Here is a 23480-nt window from a genome sequence, read left to right on the forward strand (position 1 = left end):
GCAGCCCGATCTTCTAACTCGTTTCCCTCTATGCCCATGTGGCTGGGGAGCCACACAAACGTAATTCTGGTGCCGGCATCCGAACACCCGGCCAGCAGGTCCTGGATCCGCTGCACCAGAGGATGCCGAGGGAAACAGGTATCAATAGACTGGAGCAAGCTCAAGGAGTCCGTGCACACGAGAAAGTGTCGGCGTTCATTGTACAGTGCGTACCGCAGAGCTCCACAGATAGCATAAAGCTCCGCTGTGTACACACTACAGGTTTCCGGGAGAGCAAAAAGAAACCGATCATTTCCGACAACGAACGCACAGCCCACCTTCGTATCTGTCCTTGAACCATCCGTGTAAACGACGACTGAACCTGGATAGCGGCCAACAACGGACAGGTAGAGCCTCCGATAAATCGAGGGGTCCGTGTCTCCTTTCGGGCCAGTGTGCAAATCCAGGATGATTTCAGATTGTCGTACAACCCACGGAGGTACCCCACTTGGTTGTCTGACAAGGCAAGGAATCGAAGGTACGTCAAACAATTCGTAACTGCTATCCAAGCGTATCCCAACCGGCCGCGTCGCACGAGGATAAGCAGCGTACAACAAACGGTTGCCATTGTTGAACACGCAGGGATAGCTCGGATGAAGTGGCATCTGTCGCAAATTTGCAGCATACGAAAGAAGCATATGCTGGCGCCTCAGATGTGAAGGCGGCACACCAGACTCAGCGAGCAGGCTAGCGATGGGGCTTGTACGAAAAGCTCCCGTCGCCAACCTAACCCCGCTGTGGTGGATACTGTTCAGCTTCACAAGAACGCTTGGTCTTGCGGAGCCATATGCTGCAATGCCGTAGTCTAACCGGGATAAAATGTGTGCCCGATAGAATCGCAGGAGCACCACGCGGTCAGCTCCCCAATTAGTGCTGCTAAGAAACTTCAAGAGGTTAAGCCTCTTGGTGCATTGCACTTTTAGCTCCCGCACGTGTGGCTCCCACGATAATTTACTGTCAAAAAGGAGCCCAAGAAATCGGTAGGTGTCAACAACTGGAAGAATGACATTTCCTAGATAAAGCTCAGGATGTGGGTGAAGAGTACGTTGACGACAAAAGTGGACAACGGAGGTCTTTGCGGCAGAAAACCGAAAGCCATGTTCTAAGGTCCACTTCTCCACCCTCCTAATAGCTTGCTGTAATTGTCGCTCTGCGACTGCCATACTGCACGACCTATAGTGCAGAGCAAAATCTTCCACATATAGCGACGGTATTACTGCTGGACCAGCAGCAGCGACAATACCGTTTATGGCAATAGCGAACAGAGTGACACTAAGGACCGATCCCTGTGGGACTCCATTTTCCTGAACGTGATATTGCGAATATGTCCTCCCTACTCGGACACGGAATAGGGAATAGACGGAGGGACAAAAAATCCGCAATAAATACCGGCAAGTTACCTCGGAATCTCCATTGATGCAGGACTGAAAGGATACCATATCGCCATGTGGTGTCGTAGGCCTTCTCTAAGTCAAAGAAAACAGCTACCAAGTGCTGTTTACGGAGAAACGCATCCTGGATAGAGCTCTCCAGGCGGACCAAGTGGTCAGTGGTGGATCGAGCGGCTCGAAAACCACACTGGTATTCGGACAAGAGTCCTTGTTTCTCCAGACACCACACGAGTCGGCAATTTACCATCCTCTCAAATAGCTTACACAGGCAGTTGGTAAGACAAATCGGCCTGTAACTTCCTGCATACTTAGGATCTTTGTCAGGCTTGAGGACAGGAATGACTATGCCCTCTCGCCACTGAGACGGAAAATCACCCTCCATCCAGATACGGTTGAACACACGAAGGAGATAGAGTAGACTATCATCACTAAGGTGTTTCAACATCTGGTTGTGGATGTTGTCCGGTCCAGGAGACGTGTCCTTGCAAAGCGCTAGGGCGCTGCGGAGTTCCCACTCCGTAAAGGGCATGTTGTAGTCCTCTGAAGCTTGAGAGGCAAAACTAAGGTGATGATGTTCTGTCTCTCGCTTCACAGCGAGGAAATCAGGATGGTAATTCCCAGAGCCAGATACATCCGCGAAATGACTGGCTAGATGGTCAGCAATCAGGAGGGATTCAGTGACAATATTGCCTGCAATGGAAATTCCCGGTACAAAAGATGATCCTTGGATACCCGAAATCCGTCGAAGCTTAGTCCACACTTGGGATGATGGAGTATGTGACGTCATAGACGACACATATCTCTCCCATGAAGCCTTCTTGCTTTGACGAATAAGAACTCGCGCCTTAGTGCGGAGTTTCTTGAAAGTTACCAAGTTGGCCGCAGTAGGCTGTCTACGGTAACGTTTGTGAGCGCGACGGCGTTCTTTGATAGCTGCTGCTATTTCTTCGTTCCACCAAGGAACGAGCTTTCGGCGAGGAGTCCCCGAGTAGAACGGAATGGACTCCTCAGCAGCAGCAAGAATAACTCGGGTGATGTAAGTTATTTCCTCGCCGACGGTCTGCCTGATATCATCGTTAAAGACAGCTAACGATGAGTACTTTGGCCAATCAGCATGTTTCAAAATCCATCGACGGGGAGCCTCGACGGATTTTTGGTGCATCAAAGTAAGAATGATGGGAAAATGGTCACTGTCACAGAGATCATCGTGTGTATGCCACCGAAACAGTGGAACCAACGTTCGGCTGCATAGACTTACGTCTATGCGAGAATATGTGCCGTAACGCACACTAAAGTGAGTTGGTTCCCCCGTGTTCAAAATACATAAATCCAGCTCTGTTACTAATGTTTCCAGCTCTCTCCCCCTGGGGCAAGGCGTCTCAGAGCCCCAGATGGGGTGATGGGCGTGGAAGCTGATCTATAAGATCAGTGACATCAGTTATGTTAAGAGCGTGACCTGGTGGATAATAAACATTACACACTGTTGTTATGACAGGCAGCGGAACGCGAACAGCTACAGCCTCGAGGGGAGTTCTTAATGGAACCTCTTCCCTGTAGGTATCAGAACGTACAAAAATGCCAACACCACCGGACGCCCGGTGAGCACAGTACCGTTCTGTCGAGTATAGTCTGAAATTTCTCGAGACCGTATGATGACCAGGTCTGAAGTTGGTCTCCTGAATACAGACTATACTCGCTGCTTACTCACTAATGAGCTGACGTAACTCAGCAAGATGCCTGTCATAACTGTTACAATTCCACTGTATATGCTCGTAAGCCTAAACACTATCTACATCTACATCCATAGATGTATAGGACAGCGCGACATCCATCCCGTCATCAAAAGATGGCAGGGGTGCCGCCCAGAACTTCGACGCTTTTCGGGCGCGAGGGGGTCCCCTACGAGGAGAGCGCGCCGGTTTGGGAGCAGAAGTACCTCCCGGTGCAGACTCATACCCCTCAGGAGGGGGGCATGACTTCTCTTTCGCAGGGGAAGTCCGAGAGCGCTCAGCATGGACGCTCTTCTTCCCCTTCTTCTTTTCGAGTTTAGACGGGCTGGAAGAGGGTTTCCCAGCCCTGGTCGATGATGCCGCCTCCGCCGGCTGCGGCACGACTTTCGTCGACCTCCTAGGGGGGGGAGACTTAGTCTTCCCCCCTTGCTGTGCAGGCTGGGAAGACTTCTGGTTGGTCGAAGGTGGGGTTGTCCCCTTCCTCGAGCTTTGACTCTTTGCGACGTTGCTGGGAGCAGCAACAGTCGCCTTGGGCGCAGCGGTCTGGACAGGTGTCGAGGTTGTAAATGACGAACCTGGAAGACTCTGAGCTATCAAGCTATAGTCAAGTGTACGGGCAGGTGTATTCGTAGAATTAAACTTATGGCACGCTTCCTGGTAGGAAAGACCATCCAGGGTCTTGATCTCCTGGATCTTCTTCTCACTCAGGTATGTCGGACAATTCCGATCCCGAGGAGAATGAAAACCGGAGCAGTTAGTGCACTTGTATGGAGTTGTGCACTCCTCCGCGCCGTGAGCTACTCGTCCACATGTACCACATACAGCCTGATTCAAACAGCGAGATACCATATGTCCGAATCGCTGGCATTGATAGCATCGCATAGGAGGCGGGATGTACGGCCTCACATCGCAACGATAAGTTGTTACCTTGACTTTCTCTGGTAACACTGACAACTTGAAAGAGACAATGAAGGCACCAGTGGCAACGTCTTCACCGTTGACCTTGCGCGTAATGCGCCGGACGTGTCACGCCACGGTTCTTCATGTCTTCCATCAACTCGTCGTCAGTGTTCAAAATAAGGTCGCGGTGAAAGATGACTCCGCGAACCAGGTTCAAGGACTTATGCTCCTCCACTTTGACGGGGATTTAGCCAAAGTGCTCGCACTTAAGCAACTGATCAGCTTGCAGTGCTGTACGAGTCTTTAGAAGCAAACTACCGTTGCGCATTTTCTTAAGTTCCTCCAGTTCGCCATAGACACCTTCAATGTGTCTACTAAAAAGGATCGACTTCACCAGCTTAAAATCGTGCCCATCGGTTCTGGTAGCGACCAGAAACCTAGGGAAGTTGGATCCCATTCCTTCACGCTGCGCATGTTCCCAGGGAGTTGAACCTCTCGGGGAAGCAAAAGTTAAAGATTTAGGTGGGGGACCACCTTGAGAGAGCCGACTTCGTTTGGAAGCCATGCCCGATAGCATCCTCCCCGAATGCCACCCACTCTGATCAGGGGTCTCTAGCCGAACCAAGCAGCCACGGCAATACCCACCTGGTCATAGCAGGTACTGCCCGGGGTCCAATGTTGGATGATGCCTAATACGGGATGACTGAGGCAATGAGCGCTAGGACTCCCTTCCTCCAGTCACCCGCAATAGCATGTACCCCATAGCGTGTACAGAGCACTAAATATAGAGAAAAAATTAAAAAAAATTAATAATAATATGTCCTTCTGGCATTCGGCTGTACGGGGACCTGTGTTGTCAGGCGGATACTACTGCCAAGGTACATGGCGCTCCCACCACGCAATGGTCCTGGGTGGACAGTTGCGGGCTTTTGGGCGTAATCGCTCACGTAAGAGGCCCATCTCCGGGCAGCACGCACATCAAAATTTTGAATGGTCTACATCTGACCCTCGGAAAAATAATAAAAAATAAAGAGGAGACCATGGCCACATGACCCTTTAAGTCGCCTTCTACGACAGGCAGGGATTACCTATGGATGTATTCAGCCTCTCCCATCCACAGGAGGTCCATCACATTATACCAAACCGCAATCCATGTCCGCACCAAGGTCGTCCCTTTTTGTCGCCTCTTACGACAGGCAGGGGATACCACGGGTGTATTCTGCATGTGCGTCCCCCACCCGCAGGGGGTAGTGTGTTTGGTCCGCGAGAGGTATTTTATTTCCCTCAAGTCCGCCGGCAAGCCGGTTAGGACCCCCCTATCCGCCACCTGGGACTCGCCACGTGGGAGTATCACCTCTCCCCCTGCTACGCCATCGTAGTAGGTTCGTGGTCCAGGACACAAAGCTGCTGATAATGCTACCACTATTACTGATAGTCAAAGAAATCCCAGAGCGTTGGAAAGAACATTTCTCTCCACTCTTCTTCATCGGAGTTCAAATGCTGCTGAAGACTTTTTCGAAGGTCTTTCCCTACATACCCAACAACCATGGATGGCTTTCCCGCCAATATTCAAGGAATTAAATGCTGCTCTCAGTAAACAAATCTGGCAAGGCTCCTGGCCCATATAAAATTCCTCTGGAATTGATTCAAAGTGGAGGCCTACCTCTAAAGACCTGACTTCTTACTGTTATCCTCTTAATACAAAGGGCACTAGGAAAGTTTTGCAATGTGAGTGAACGCTTTAGACTTTTTCAAAATAATTTCCACCACACTCAATACACTTCTCCATACGTCGAACCCAGTCACTGAACCAACTCCGCCACTTTTCTTCCGTTACATATTCACACTCTTGATCCCATGCTGCCAGAAGCTCCTCGTCAGATGCAAAACGCCGTCCTTTCAGCTTCATCTTCACTTCTGGGAAGAGTGCAAAGTTACATCAGGACTGTATGGAGGGTGATCAAGCACAGTCAACTCTGATCTGGTAAGAAAATCCACTGTTACATTAGCACGATGTGCTGGAGCATTGTCGTGATGCAAGAGCCAAGTGTTGAGCTGTGACCTTGGACGGAGCTGCTTGAGAGCCTGGATGACCTGAGGCAGACAAGTCTCACTGTACCATTTCGCAGTAACTGTCCTTTGTGTTTCTAGCACAACCCAAGTCAGGATGCCCCGTTTAGTGAAGAAAACTGTAATCATCCTTTTCTTCACTGACCTTGACTTTTGCACAGTCACAGGAGTACCCTCATCTTCAAACAGCCACACCTTGTTCTGGGATTTTGTTGGGACATCGTAATAATAAAGCTAAGTTTCGCCACCTGTAACGATGCTACTGACGTTAAGCGAAGTCCCATTTTCAAATTGTTTTAGCATTTTTCGACACCATTTCCCTTGATGTGCCCTTTGTTCCTCTGAAAGTGAAGGGGCACACAAAGGGAACAAATCTTTCTGACATGGACATGGTCGTGAAGAACTGAATGAATAGCTGGTGCAAGGATGTGGAGAGTCTCTTCTACCTGCCGATATGTCAACCGCCTCTCTTGCTGCAAAATTTTCCTTGCAGCTTCAATGTTTTCCTCAAGTCACTGATTCAGACGGTCACCAGAACGAGGATCGTCTTCAACCCCAAAATTTCCCCTCTGGAACTCTTATACCAGCAGAAAATTGTTGTCAAATGTGGACAGTCTTTCCCCTCTTTCCCCAGCACAGGAGTCATTTCCTCCAGGCACTGGTCAACAGTTAATCCACGAGCAAAATGGTAGCGGATAATTGCGCGATATTCACCTTCAGACCACAATGACATCTTAACTTGCTTTCAATCCCACTGCTTGGTAACAACTAGCGTGAAGGTCGCGTCTTGCTGTCTTCTAGACCGGTTTTCACCCCTCTTTTCACTCCTCACCATAACAGGGGTGACCAGCCAACCGGTTTTGCCTATTGCAAAACTTTCCTAGTGCCCTTTGTATGGGAAACCTATTAAGTACCTGGTCGTCATCATCATCATCGTTTCTTCGCTACAGAAAGCTGGGTGCGGTTATGTATGAGCCTCCTCCAGTTTGTCCTATCCATCCACAGATGCTGTTCATATATGCGACGCCAGTTCACATCTCTAATTTCACGGTCCTTCAATTCTGTTTTTCCCAAATAATGCGAGGTCTTCCTCTTGGTCTCTTCCCAGGAACAGTGCGGTCAAAGTATGTTCGAGGAGTCCTGCGAGGGTCCATTCTTTTCATGTGACCATACCATTTCAGTCTCTTCACTTCTAGAGTCTCCAGCAATCTTCTTTCCAATCCAAGTTGTTGCCGCTAAACTTAAAAATGTCACTATCGTTACTCTATTCAAAAAAGGTGATCATAGTATTTGTGGCAACTATTGTGGTATATCACTGCTATCTACACCAGGTAAAATTCTGGCTAGAATTTTGCTCAATTGCCTGCAGATAATTTCCGAGAGGATCCTACCCGAGTCGTAGTGCAGTTTTCAAACCTCCCAGAGGCATGACATATGATTTTCTGTGCAAGGCAAATCCAGGAAAAATGCAGAAAGCACCAGACACCTTTGTACCTAATGTTCTATGACCTGGAAAAGGCGTCCGACTCAGTCCAGAAACTAGCTATATGGACAGTATTGCAACACTTTGGCTGTCCACAGGATATTGTAGATACGGTTAAAGGCTCTTCATGATAACATGTCTCGGCAAATTATACATCAAAATATTATCTGATCCCTTTCCAGTCAATCATGAATTGAAACAAGGATGTGTACTTGCTCCAACACTCACTCTTTACCTAGCTGCCAGGCTATATGGAACATCTACAGACAACCAAGGTATGAAGATCAGATATTGCTTTGATAGGGTCTGTTCAATTTGGCTAGACTTCGCTCCCAAAAGCTCACTACTATTACCTGGCATGAGCGTGTATGTGAGAGTTAGTGACATATTCGTGGAATTGTTGGAATGCAGTCAGGGCCTTAAAATTTTGTCACTCGTGAGGCTTATCAATGAGAATATGATATACGAGAATATGTATTAATGTCGGGACATCACAGGTAACAATGAGATAAATGAATTTAGAGCAGGCACACGCAATGAGGTGAATAAAAACCGCCTGTCGGAAGCAGTCACTCACAGCAGACCTGTGACCTTGAGCACACACTCCAGTCGCTCGAGTAGCAGAGTGGGCGCTCCAGATTTCTGGTGAATCAAGATAAAGCAGGCACTCTTTCCGGTAAGCGCCTGCTCATGTTTCCTTGAGCTAACTCGGTAGGTGACTCCAAATGAGTGTCAAGTTCAATAGCATGGCAGAGGTAATGGTGGTGGTTAATCGGAAAAGAAAATTATATAAACTTCGCAGAGAATCATCTCAACTTGATTACAGAGTATTATAAAGGTCCAGTAAGGAACACGATGAAGAGCCTCCATGCCTCTGACGGCAGCGCGCCGGGCCTTTCAACTTTGGATTCCATGGTTCAAATCTCGACCTTTCCATGTGGGATTTGTGCTGGACAAAGCGGAGGCGGGACAGGTTTTTCTCCGGGTACTCAAGTTTTTCCGGTCATCTTTCATTCCAGCAGCACTCTCCAATATCATTATATTTCATCTGTCAGTCATTAATCATTGTCCCAGAGGAGTGCAACAGGCTGTGGCAGCCGGCACGATTCCTATCCTCACCGCTTCATTCATTCCATTCCTGACCCGGTCAGATGACTGGAAACAGGCTGTGGATTTACAAGGAGCATGCTGAATGGTTAGCAGAGCATTTCCTTGGGCACTCCAAAGAAGTCCGTCTCTGTGGTGTAGTGGTTAGTGGCCTCAATTAAGGTACAGCTCCAGCATTTGCCTAGTGTGAAAATGGGAAACCACGAAAAACCATCTTCAAGGCTGCTGACAGTGGGGATCGAACCCACCATCTCCCGGATGCAAGCTCACAGCTGCGCACCCTTAACCGCACGGCCAACTCATCCGGTCCTGCAGATCTGGCTCCTTAAAATTACATTCAATTGTCAATATATTATTTTCATCAATTAATGTTTGTTATTTACGTTATAGGCCTACAATTTTCCTCAATTTATTTATCTATGATTTCTATGATTTCCTACTATTCAGACGGCCGATGGTAGGGTTATTCTCCCCCTGCATCAGATTCATCAGCCGCTTCTCCCATTATTTTAACGATATGCATTTGCTTTATGTACGCTTTAATTCTACTTCATATTTCAGTCTTGTTTTCATGTTTTGTAATTTTTTACCAACAGTTGTTGGACGGAAATTATTCTTCTCTTTCTAGCGCTTTTCCCACCTCTGTGGGGTCCTGGGTGCGAATTCTGTCGCACATGTGGATTTGGCCCTGTTTTACGGCCGGATGCTCTTCCTGACGCCAACCCTAGATGGAGGGATGTAATCACTACTGCGTGTTTCTGTGATGTTGGTAGTGTAGTGTGTTGTGCGAATATGAAGAGGGAAGTGTTGGGACAAACAAAACACCCAATCTCTGGGCCAGAACAAATAATCAGAGCCGATTAAAATCCCCGACCCAGCTGGGACCCTCTGAACCGAAGGCCTCAATGCTGACCATTCAGCCAATCAGACAGTTGTTGGACGGAAATATTTAAGTTAAATTTAGTGAGTAGTTCACACTGAACTGCATTTATTGCACTTGTTTTCTTGTGCTTCTTATCCGGTAACTGTGACTTTGAAAACATAATTGTATGTTCCTTTATAATGGAGATAAAAGTGGACTGGAATTCCACACTGTCGTCTGCCATGTTAAGCATTGAACTACCCGGAAGTATTCGAAGTGTTATCAGAGTCTAAGGTGTTATATACATGGTATGTGCACGACCTTGATCAGTGACACCGAGTGGCTGCTCCAGACACTCGAGTGTACCCTGTGCTTCCGCTCAATATTTTTATTCACCGCAAATGCGGAGTGGAAGCTCATCGGCAGGGAGACACTCAGGCACTCAGCGAGCACACTCTCACTCGCTTAGACTCATTTTTATTCACACCACCCAATGGATAGCCGCATACAACTGAGAAGCCAGCTGGTGAAATCTAGGATTCCAGCTGTGGCACGAATGAATGGGGAGAATAGTCGCAAGTGTTTGGTGCCAGTCATGGTCAGGTAGGTTAATGTCCCTTTCCAACCAAAAACCAAACCCCACGGCCTTTAACGCCCTTGAAAGGGCTCTGGCCTGCCCAGCGACCGCTGCTCAGCCTGAAGGCCTGCAGATTACGAGGGGCCGTTTGGTCAGCACGACGCATCCTCTCGGCCATTATTCTGGGCTTTCGACCCGGGGCCGCCATCTCACTGTCAGATAGCTCCTCAATTCTAATCACGTAAACAGAGTAGACCTCGAACCAACCCTCAGGTCGAGGGGAAAATCCCTGACCTGGCCGGGAATCGAACCCGGGGCGTCTGGGCGAGAGACAGGCACGCTACCCCTACACCACGGGGCCGGCGAATGTCCCTTTCACCAGGAACTATTTAAAACCAGGTAGGCAAAATGCAGGGCATTGTCCCAACAAATGCTTGAATGGATTATTGTCAAGATGTCATGGTCATTAGTAGTGCATCCTTTGTATTAGGGGAGGTTTAAGGCATAATATGGTCATCTAATCAGATAGCCACCGTTTTGCTAGATACGTTTTTATTTAAAGTAATGAGTACGGATCTTCACAGACGTAAGTTTGACTCCTAGTTGCTTCCACGTGGAGACACAACTGTTATTCACTGTCATTTGTTTCAGGTACTACTGTGGTGCTTTATTTGTGTGTTTTTGTTGCCATTGTTCATGTGTATTTTGTTTGTGTAATTTGTTTTGTGCTGTATGAGAGTTTTGTCTCAGTTGCGAGGTCACAGGTCCATCCTGTCTTAGATTGAGACGACCGCATTCATGTCTTGCCATCTGTGTTCTTTTGGAGGGATTCAGTTTGTGTTAGTCTCACTTCAGGGTATATTTGTTTTATTTGTAGCAGCAAACCTGAATACAGTGGAACCCCATTTTAACGTGCCCGCTTTTAAGGAATTCCCGCTTTTAACTAAGATTTTCGTAAGGCCCAACCAAATCGCCATAAGCACAATGTTATTTAAACCCCTTCCAAACGAACCCCGACATAAGGAAAGGTCCGTTTTATGGAATATATTTCACATAAATTACGATCGCACATCCCGTCATAACAAAAATTGCGAAAAGATGAATTTTTCTAAACTTGTTTTAAATGTTAATTAACTTCAGTTTTCATATAATCTCAGTCCGAATTTAACACGTTAAATGAAAGCGCTCCTTTAGCGATGTGTGGAACCATGATAAATTGGCGCAGCCTCTGGACATCACTCTTACCGACAAACAGCAGTCACTGTCATGCTTGATGCTGCTGGTTAGTTATATCCATTGAACTGTAGGTAGTACTGGAATGACGGCTGTATAGGAGCGAAGTGCAGTTTCTGGTGAGACTAGCTGTACAGCCTAGAAGCATGACTGACGTACGCGTACATGCCGCGTCACACAAGTAAATTCACGAAATATAAACGTTTAGGCGGAAAGTCTCTTGCAAATTTCACGTGATTTACAGTGAAAGATATATTTCAGAAGATTAAAAGCAATTAGAAACTGGTAAGGCTATGGATATTAAATGAAATGAAAATGTATTCTAGAAAAATTATGGAATAAGTAGAAAGTCGTGCCTTCCATGGCTTACGCTGCCTGAACCGCCATCGATAGACTCCAATAGTAAAGGTACGAAATGTAGAGCTGTTCAAGCTCTACAAAAAACTCTGTGAGGGCATATACTTATCTCAAACCATTTGCTATGTAGAGGAAATTTAGTTCGTAGTCGGTGGTAAAAAAAAAAAAAAAAAAACACCTTTCAAACAAACAAACAAACAAACAAACAAACAAACAAACAAACAAGAGTTTTTCCCCAAATTTTACATCCAATTAAAGTGTTTAAACTCCTCTAAGACTCATTAAGGATTAAAATCTTTAAAAGTACATAATTTGCATGAACAGTTCGGGAGTTAGGATCGTTTTAGTCGGGATGGGTCGCTAGTTAACCTTAAAATATCCATAAAATGATTAATTTCATATCGTACATGAAGCTTGCAACATTTCTACCGTCATATTTTATAGCATCCGTAATAATGATAATTAATAATAAATTTGAAAATGTATAAATAATCCCATAATGAAATTAAATAGCTTATGTTCAGTCATCTGAAAAAGAAGAATCTTCACTAACGATAGTTCAATGGTTATATCTCCAGTGAGGTCAGCTGCCTTAACCTATAGCCACAGCGCTATTGGACCAGCTAGGCATTTCCGTCGGCACCAATCGCTGCTTAGGAATCAGGCGAAGGGCGCAGAATGAAAAATATCTCTAGCTTGATTCACTAGTTTGTTCCTGCGTTGCAAGTTGTGCTACGAGTTACTTTTGTGTCTGAGATAAGAGTTGTACTGCGAGTTGCGGCGGACTACGTTCATTATGGCTGCTAAATGTAATAACCGACTCTTCAACAAAAGATTGACATCATTAGCGATGTTGAAAGGGATAGCCAAGTACCTTTGTCACAGGTGGCAAAAAAATATTACTTGGCACCCGCTACGCTGTTTGCCATCATGAAACAGAAGGAAGCAATTCTGACTGCAAAAGTGGAGTGCGGTTCTGGAGCAAAAATATGGAAGAAATTTTGTTCTTCGCCATACAAGGAACTTGAAAACATTTTAATGAAATGGTTCGTGGAAAAAAAGTGAGAATGCTTACACAAAAGCCTTGAGAAGTAGCACTTAAGCTGGGTTTGGTCGATTTCCATGCTTCTAATGGCTTGTCTGATCGTTTTAAAAAATGGCACAATCTTTCATTCCAAAACATGCATGGCCAGAGTGCGGAAGTTTATTGACGATACAGGTATTTATTCATTTATCTTACGGTACAAGTTAAGCTGTGCACAAACTGAGTAACATGCAAAAGCACCAAATAATTTACAAAATAGAATAAATATAAAAAGTCAAGGTAAAACATAAAGTAGAAATCTGGAGAAATATGTACAATACAGAAAAATAGAAAAAAAAAAGTACAAAAATGATGTAAAATATAAGTAAATACATAAATTAACAAATGAAAACTAAATTAAGATGTCCAGTTGTTGCAGCCATTGCAGCAAGATACAGTTGTGTACTGGAAAAGGAATATGATACTTCAACTTCTTCAAGGATATGATGATGAGGATATTTTTAACACCAATGAAATGGGAGTGTTTTACAATTTGCTCCCATCCAAGACATGCTGTTTGCAGAGAAAAATGCCACGGATACACTCCCATGTAAGTATGATTTTAACAAAAGGGCGTGGATCACATTGGAGGCATTTCTAAAATATTTACGAAGCTTGGATGCTAAGATGGGATCGGCAAGAAGGAAGACAGTGCTGGTGATAGATGTACAGCTCATCCTTCAGATACATCTTTCCTTCAGAATATCACAGTGGTTTTCTTTAAAGTCTTTTAATTGGTCCACAGGAAAATGTGGTAACCAGGCTCCACTGCAAAAAAACTAAATCATAAGCAGGCAATGTCTGAAATTACATTTTTCATGGTCTACCATCAATTCTCCCACTTTCACTTAAAACTATGCTTGACATCCATGTAAAGATGCTATAGTGAGGTTAAACTTTCTGCTATCTACTGTGAAAACAATTAAGCCATAAAGGCATCTTTTAAATTAATGACAATGGAGGAAGAAAACTTACATAATCTTCAATCTCTTCCAGTTTCTCCTGTAACCAGTCAACAGAAACCTTCTCATCTTCAACAACACACGATATCTGAAGCTTGTGTATGCCATAGGCTAGTGGTACAAGTTTAGCTGTAATACAAACAAAGTGTCTTACGTTAAAGATCCACCAATATCATATCACTACATTTTTAGAGTAAATGAAGTCATCTGCTGCATATTACTTACAGGCTCCCCATAGCAAGCCTTCTGTTTCCACAGCACGAACAGCTTTCTCCATTTCTTTCATATCTGTTTCGTCATCCCAGGGTTTTACATCCAAGATTATATTTGACTTGGCAATTAGAACTGGTTCTGAGAAGAAAGAAATATGACAATAACATAATGAGATTTGCAACACTATTAACCTGATAAAAAAACATTACACCACCTTGTAGAACCATGTCGAAACACACCTAGATGTAACATACTGTACATATATGAATATTCTGTGCACATTTCTTCTGGAATTTAGCAAAGAAAACCTTGGGTGCATGCATTATTTGAAATAAGGCTGGTAATGCTTCACCTCAAATGACGGATCCTGTTATAGCATTGTACGGCATTGGTCTGTGTGGCACCAGTAGCAGTAGGGTTATTAAAGATGCAGAAATCCCTGTCTAGTAGCCATGATCGTTAAGGCATCAAGTCTGTATGGTCTGACACAGTGGTTAGCGGTTTGAGTCGCGCTGGTTGATAAAAAATGTAATATAATTGTGACAGTATACAAGTTATAATCACTAGATTGGGTGACAAAAGCCTGGATTCAATTCCAAACCTCTCCACAGTCTTCATATGGAGTGAGAGCTTATGATACTGTTGATGGGGATTCGTCCATCTGATGGGAGACTTTTTTTTTGCTACTTTGCTTTACGTCGCACCAACACAGATAGGTCTTACGGCGATGATGGGACGGGAAAGGCCTAGGAATGGGAAGGAAGCGGCCGTGGCCTTAATTAAGGTACAGCCCCAGCATTTGCCTGGTGTGAAAATGGGAAACCACGGAAAACCATCTTCAGGGCTGCCGACAGTGGGATTCGAACCCACTATCTCCTGGATGCGAGCTCACAGCTGCGCGCTCCTAACCGCACGGCCAACTCGCCCAGTGGGAGACTTAAGCTCTGAGCAGACCCCTTGGTGCTATTTGACAGAGTGGGCTATGCGCCAGCACCAGGTTTCACCCTCTCCCTTTCTGCATCATATATCATGTCATTCATTTCATCTTGTTAACTCTTCACACTAATGCACTAGTGCTGACTTTATTGAAGAAAGGAGTACCAATTTATTAATTACATCTTAAATTGTAAACCATTAATAATTAATTGCTGAATGGTTAAAAAATGGATACAATAGTTTAAATACTTGAAGGGAATAAGGGAGCAGACCACAGCTTTGGCCAGTTTTATGCTCAGGCTAGCTATTGACTGGGTCGTGTACTATGATGGTTGGAACTTACATCACACGCATACGAACTGGTGAGAGGAACAGCGCCTCTTGTTAGCTTACAGAATAGTGACATGGTGGGTACAAGCCTTCAACAAGGGACGCCAAAATGTGGCAGACATGCACCGACCAGGTCATTCTAGTGTCAGTGAAGAAGTGCATGCTCTTGCCACATTACTGGACAATGATCGATGCCATATGATTTGTGAGCAGGCCCAAGACACTGGATTAGAACAAACGACTGTGCTATACATTCTGAAGGAACGTCTGGACATCAGAAAAATAGCATCACGATAGGTTCCACGTGATTTGATAGAAATCCAGAAATGGTTACAATACGATGCTGCTCCTAACTACTTGGAGCGCTATGAGCACGAAGGAGAGACTTTCTTATGCCTTATCATTACGCTGGATGAGACATGGGCCAAATCATACAAGCCACAACTGAAACACTAATCCAAGTTCATCAAAACCCCAGCAAGGACACAGTTATGGTTATTCTCGTGTATGACTGCGATGGTGTTATCGTATTGCATTACGTTCCTCCACAGCAGACCGTCAATGTGCAGTCTTACCGTTTATTTTCGGAACACAACCTGTGACCAGCTTTGAGAAAGAAGCGATGATACCTTCTGTGGAGCCCATCCATCACTTTGCACGACAAAACTCGGCTGCATACAGCGCAAACTGTGGCAGATTTGTTTGGCCACCAGGGCTGGGAATTGCTATACCATCCACCACATTCTCCAGACTTAAGCCCTTGTGACTTTGACTTGATTGCTAAGATGAAGGAACCACTTCGTGGCACTCACTTCACAATTGCTCCATATGTCTCTCTTTGCTAGGCTCAGAAGATGGCAGCACCGTGCAGACACAGGTTTGATAGTTAACATATCACCGCGGACATGCCTACATTAAATATTGGGACTGTACCAATTGCTGTTACTGTACTTTCTACCAGCAGAACGGTTGAGGCTAGCTGTTGGAACAAAAATACCTATCTCACAAACCCCCACCCCAAAGCTGCATTCCTAGTCAGTCAGTCACACTCTGCCATCCCACTCACTCTTCTGTCTTTGTCAATATGCTTATCGCTACCTGTCCGGCAGAGTTGATCATGTGAACAGGGAATATTTCCCTGTTCAGGCAGTCGAATGATCAAAGCATTAGATATCGTCCATCTGTTGTATTCTGTCTTCACTTTTCATTCTTGTTTCTCATTTAAGTTTTCTTGTGTAGGTCGATCTTTAAGTTATGGAGAAACGTGGGAGTTATACGGTTGGGTTTGAACTCAAAGTGATAAAATATGCTGAGCTGCCGGTCGAGAATCCAGTGTGACCGAGTTTAACGCTCGCTACTGGTGTTAACAGAAAGCTGCGCGAGAAACCACTAACCAATCACGCAAGGAATTCAGAGGGCCGAAAGCTGGTACATTTCCTGAACTGGGAGACGAGTTGCTTCATTACGTTGCAGAGTTGCAAAATGATAGCTTTAGCATCTCACACAAGATGTTACATTTCAAAGCGCGCGAACTAGCGATTAAGGGAGGAATTAGCTGTTCGGATCTGAAAGTGAGCCGGGGTTGGATCCATAGATTCATGACATGAAATGAATTGTGTCAGCGAATGCGAACATCTCTTTGCCAGAGAATGCCAATTTCAGCGACAAAACCATAGATTTTCATCGTCATGTGATAGAAATGAGGAAGAAAAACAATTACCTCTTATCACAAATTGGCAATGCAGATCAAACCCTGATAAACTTCGACATGCCATGCAACACCACCATCAACAACAAGGGAGAATCTAGCGTGCTTGTACGCACAATTGGGTGTTAACAACAGCGTTGCACTGTCATGCTAGCAATAAGCACAGACTGAAGAAAATTGCCACCGTACATTATTTTCAATTTTTTCTTTTGCTAGTGGCTTTAGGTCACACTGACACAGATAGGTCTTATGGCGACGATGGGATAGGAAAGGCCTAGGAGTTGGAGCACGACTGGTAATGAAATGGGAAACCACGGAAAACCATCTTCAGGGCTGCCAACAGTGGGATTCAAACCCACTATCTCCCAGATGCAAGCTCACAGCAGCATGCCCCTAACCGCACGGCCAACTCGCCCAGTCATTATTTTCAAAAGTGCCTAAAGCGAAGCTTCCCAAAAGCATTCAAGTACAGGTTCAAGACAAAGGATGGATGGATACAGCTCTTGTCTAGGACTGGGTCCGTACGGTGCGAGGAGCACAGCCAGGGGCACTGTTTCGACGCCCAGCAATGCTAGTGTGGGACAGTTTCTGCGGACACTTGGTGGAAGACACAAAGAAACATCTTCAAGAAATGAAAACTGATCTCATAATTCCTGGTGGACTCGCACATTGTCCACAGCCCTTAGATGTTTCCGTTAACAAGCCCTTAAAGGACAACATACGTAAATTTTACGCCGAATGGATGGCAGGAGGGGAGCATGAGCTGCCGCCAGTAGGCAAAATAAAGAGACCATCAGTTGAACTCGTGTGTGATTGGGTTTTGTGGGCATGGGTTATGGTGTTGGCAGATGTTATTTTAAAGAGTTTCTTGAAGATGGGCATCGCAAATGCGTTGGACGGAAGTCAGGATGATGCAGTATGGGATGGTAACTAGAATGATGCACGCGAGAATAACTCGGAGACTGAAGGCAGAGACAATGAATAGGATTAGTATGCCAGTTGACTTGTTTCAATAGCCTAATGCAATTTTTTGGGGGAATACGATCTTTTGCACACAAATCCCTGCATATATCATGCACTGAAATTGTTCACACTTATTTCTTGTCAAAAACGTGCGAGTTACATGAGAGCAAATAAGGTAGTATCTGTTTAGGATGTGCGTGATGAACATATTTCAGATATTAGTTTTTCTGACAGTGATAGTGAAATAAGTGAAACTGAAGAGTGTGAGAGCAAGGACACCACAAGGGACAGTGTGGCGTCTGACGGCGGCAGTAACTCAGAGTGGAGAGATGTGTCCGACAGGGACCCGAGGCCTAGTCATAGGGTTCCTTTGTTAGGTATAAACCCTGGTCCAGTTCTTCCGACTAGTTTTGATAGTAATACAGAGCCTGTAGAGTATTTTGAGCTATTTTTCCGACGATGAGTTGATATATACAATTTGTGAAGAAACCTGTCTCTACGGTGACATTATAAAACAAAAGAACACCCCGCCCCCACTCACACAGAAGTCAAGGCTAAAGGAATGGAAACATCCTCTGAATTCAGACATAAAAGCACTCTTAGGAATTGTGATAAACATGGGGCTTCACCCCCTCAGGGATATTACCGATTATTTCTCTAAGGCATGGGTTAGTAAGGTACCATTCTTTACGGACGCATTTCCCCGTGATGAACTTTTACTCCTGTTTTGGAATCTACATTTTGCACACCTTTCCCAAAATCAAGATCGTCTCAAAAATTCAGTATGTAGACCCCGTCATTAATAAAATCAGAGAAAAGTGTATGCTTCATTATACACCAGGTGAAAAGATTTCTATTGACGTGAGTACTATATTCTTCATGGGGAGAATTTCATTTAAAGTTTACAACACAATGAAGCCCACAACATTTGGACTCAAAATGTTTGTTCTGTCAGACAGTAGTAACGGGTATGTGTACTATTACAAACCTTACAATGGTAAAGAGGAAACTAGTTCAGACCTTCTAAAAACCACTCAAATTTTTACTACTCTAGCTGCTTCTCTCACCAAAAATGTCAAGAACCCTCCTTCTGGCTATCACGTATATAGTGACAGGTATTATAACTCACCACAATTAGCTGACCAACTCCTATCGATGAACATACTAACAACAGGTAGTCATGCCATCCCGTAAGGACATGCCACATCAGCTCCAAAAGAAAAATCTGAGCAAAATGAAACAAGGGGACATACCGTATTTCACGGCATAATCGTCGCCACCGCGTAATCGTCGCATCCTTTATTTTCAATACAAAAATCGGACTTTAAACCTTTAATTACATAATCGTCGCACGTCCAAATTTTGTTCACTAATCTGGTTAAAAGGTAAATGGAACTGCAATGTAAGTTGCATATGAATGCGCAATTTAAATACGTGTATGGTTTATGGGCAATTTGGCAACACAGTCACGTTTGCGACATGTTGCACAACGTATAAATAAATAATACCGGTATATGTACGACGCATGGCTTACCGGTAGACTATCGGCAGTTTGACAACGTGGTCGCGAGACAGTGTACTATTTATTCACCACCTACATATTATGAGTTCCCATTTGAAATACGTAAGGCTGTAAGTTATCGCTTATCGGCAACGTCGCCAGGAAATACCGGCTAGGTAGGTTGAATGGACCTCGAACCAGCCCTCAGATACAGGTAAAATTCCCTGACCCGGCCGTGAATTGAACCCGAGGCCTCCGTGTAAGAGGCAAGCACACTACCCCTACACCATGGGGCCGGCTCCTGTGTTATTGTGCACGAAGTGAAATCCAAGACGATAACGCAGATTTCCACGGAATTATTCAGCCGAATTATTTACGATGTCTCAGTTGTCATCGCTAGACTCTTATCTTACTACTACGTCATAAGTGTCCGGGCATGGGATGAAAACTTCTATCCAAGCAGTCAAGATAATTATTATCCAATGCTATTAAAGTTTTATTTTATAAACTCGTCAGTTATGTAATGTAAAATCATCAATAACTGGGAAGAAATATTAACCTAATTACCGTATGTTTAAAAGAAACTGAAAAAAATGAATGTTTGTTACTGACGTCTCGGAATACAGTCAACTATACAGTAGATCTACACCGCGCTAGCTAGAGCTCCGGTTTGCGAGCTTTGCGCAAGCGCAGTAGTGTCTCGCAACCAATGAGCTAAACTGATAAATTGTTGCATGCTCCCTTGCTGCCTAACAGTATTGGCTGCTCTGGAATGGACAGATCACAGATGCATTTATTTGTTTCAGATTTACGTGATTACTGTAGACATGTGTGCGTGAGAATTTAAGTTTTTAATTTGTGTTTTGGGTGTTTGCAGAAATAATTTGTTTTAATAGTGAACAATTACGGAAAGTCATTTATATCGCAAAACATTAACGTGTGAAGTATTTATAAGCGATTATGGGTAAATATAGAAACTATTCTGCGGGCTTCAAGCTAAGCGTAATTGCCTTCGCTGAACAGCACGGGAACAGAGCTGCAGAAAGAAAATTTTCTGTGAGTGAAAAGTTGGTGCGTGACTGGCGGAAAGTAAAAAACAAGCTAAAAAGCACAAACCCTTCTAGATGCGCGTTTAGAGGTCCTAAAACAGGGAAGTTTCCTATAATTGACGAAGAAGTGTTTAGGTACGTCAGTGAAATACGTAACAATGGCTGCAGTGTATCATATGAAATGTTACAAATTAAGGGACAGGAGGTAGCGCGCAAACACAACATACCGGTAACTCAGTTTAAGGCGACTCGTGGGTGGATTAAGGGGTTCATGTGACGACACAATCTGTCAGTGCGAAGGAGAACAACACTAAGTCAAAAGTTGCCTGCTGATTACACGGACAAGATTGTAAATTTTCACCGATTTGTCATACGTTTGCGCAAGGAAACTTCGTACTTGCTTTCTCAAATCGGTAATGCCGATCAGACTTCAATCTTTTTTGATATGCCTCGCAACAGCACTATTGCGCTAAAAGGATCACGGAGTGTATTAATGAAAACCAGCGGTAGTGAGAAGTTGCGATGCACAGCAATGCTAGCCATTACAGCTGACGGGAGAAAGTTGCCGCCTTACATCATTTTCAAGAGGAAAACGATGCCTAAGAATATACAGTTTCCCCGTGGAATTCATGTACGAGTGCAACCAAAGGGTTGGATGGACGTAGAACTCATGCTGGACTGGGTTAAAACTGTGTGGAATAGAAGACCAGCTCTGCTTGTTTTAGATAGTTTCCGAGGTCACCTCGTGAACGAAGTGAAGCAAATTCTCACTACAAATAAGACACGGCAGATAGTCATTCCTGGTGGCCTAACATCTGCTTTGCAGCAACTACAAGAAATAAACTTCATAATAGAGCCCGTATTGTCAAAGTGTCAACTTGTGAAAATTGGATTATATAATTCCACCTTTACAATAACATTATTTAATGTAGTCTTTCAATAAAGACACTTGCAGTATTGTAAAGGTGGAATTATATAATCCAATTTTCACAAGTTGCAGCAACTAGACGTATGTGTTAATAAACCCTTTAAAGACCACTTACGTCGATTTTACAACAAGTGGATGATGAGCGGCGATCAGCAATTGACGCCCGCCGGAAATATCAGGCGTCCACCCTTGGACTTGTTATGCTCGTGGGTGAAGAAGAGTTGGGATCTTACACCACCTGAACTAGTCTCCAAGAGCTTCAAAAGGACTGGGATTTCGAATGCACTAGACGGTTCCGAAGATGACGCAGTGTGGCAGGGAGACGAAGAATCTGATACTGGTATTAACAGAGGCGAGGACGGCGCATCAGATAGCGAAACCTGCGATAGCGACACCGAAGATTTGGAATAAATTGCGTACCGGTAAGTCCGCATTTCACAACAAAGCGATAATTTTTTGCAAGTGTAATATTTTAACTTTAATACTCAAATTAATGACAAATTAACTTAATACGTTCATTTTTATTTTCAGGTTGGAAAAACGTTCGCCGAATTGTTGCGAAAAATTATGAATTTTGTTTTAGACTATTTTAATTATTTTGATGTACAAACGCGAGTATTACATGCATCTTAAATTTGTATCAAATACAATTTAGTTATAAATACATTTTTTGAGTAATACAAATACTGGCATTATATATTCATCGTATATTGGTCGCACCCTACAATTTTTTTCCGAAAATTTTGGTATAAAAAGTGCGACGATTATGCCGCGAAATACGGTAATTTCTTTTTGTAAAGATTCTAAAATTGGTCTCGCATGGAAAGATAAAAGGACAGTTTTCATGTTGAGCACTAGCCATGAAGGGTCAAAGACAGATGTTACATCAGTCCGCTACCCAAACAAGCCCCTGATACACAAACCCAATATGACGGTAGACTACATGAAACACATGGGTGGTGTGGATCGTAGTGATCTCTATATAGCCTCTTACCACTTCATGTTTAGGACAATAAAGTGGTATAAGAAAATGTTCTTCTGGCTCTTTGAGCATTGTCAATTCATATCTGCTGCATGTCATGGTCCAGAAAAACGATAACTCTGACCCAATTATACATAGAAAGTGCAGGCAACAACTTGTTGCGTTACTGGTCTTTGAATGGGTGACCTCCAAGAAAAAAGAGGGGTATTCCTAAAGGGGAAGGCACTCTCTTGCCCTCAGAACAATGCCTGAATGGACTACCTCACTTTATGGTTAGGAAGGAGAAAGGTTCCATAGCTTGCGTCGTTAAAATAAAAGGGCTATGCAAGGAAACAATTTATTGCTGTAAAACCTGCAGCCAGAAGCCTTTTCTGCAACCCGATAGATGCTTTGAGGTGTATCACACTTCACAACATTTCTAAAAAGCCGCAAAAGTGTTGTGTGTTTTGTAGAAAAATTGTATAATGTATATATGTAACTTGCAGTGACTTGTGCCATTAATGCACTAAATGTACGGATATAAAATAAGAAAATTCAACTTTACAACCAACAGATGCTGTTCAACCTTCCAGTAACAGCAGGTAATCTTAATACAGCTTTGGTATAATTAAATTTAGTGCAAGAAAAATATATTCTACATATTTTAAAATAAAAAATATATTAAAAAATCTGCTCAGAGCCAAAAAATCATCTGCACTGGAAAGGTTAAAGTTATATTTAAAGGTAAAAATCTCTGGGGTTCTGTAGTCGGTTAACAAGCCCTGTTGCTAATATCCCGGAACCTGAATAAAAAACCTAAGAATAATGGACCACTGGGAACGATGGAATTGCCACCCCTCAACAAACCACAAATTCTTCTAACAAATAAAAAACTGAGGCCAACTTGTTTAGCAGAATCTCTGATATATCAAACAGAAGTGAGACCAGCAAAATCAATAGACCATAACTGGTCCAATACAATAAACAAGACTGGGAACAGGGAAGTAGCTGGTCTTTTGGAAACATAGCAAGTTCTTCTTCTAACAACGGAAGGCTGACTGTGAAATGCTAATCAGAGCAGAAGAAAAGGTTTTTT

General features: G+C 44.0%; 1 protein-coding gene across 2 annotated transcripts in view; it reads right to left on the bottom strand.

Moving 5' to 3' along the window:
* Positions 1–23480, bottom strand: part of LOC136878909 (probable elongation factor 1-delta) — a 184427-nt gene that overhangs the window by 19313 nt on the left and 141634 nt on the right. For both annotated transcript variants that reach the window (XM_067152509.2, XM_067152508.2), the window contains 2 exons: positions 14021–14146; positions 13809–13924 (listed from right to left, as the gene is read on the bottom strand). In XM_067152509.2, the coding sequence (XP_067008610.2) occupies positions 13809–13924; positions 14021–14146 (242 nt within the window). The remainder of the gene's footprint in view (positions 1–13808; positions 13925–14020; positions 14147–23480) is intronic.

This window comes from Anabrus simplex, chromosome 8 (genome assembly GCF_040414725.1).
Source record: "Anabrus simplex isolate iqAnaSimp1 chromosome 8, ASM4041472v1, whole genome shotgun sequence".
Classification (NCBI taxonomy): Eukaryota; Metazoa; Arthropoda; class Insecta; order Orthoptera; family Tettigoniidae; genus Anabrus; species Anabrus simplex.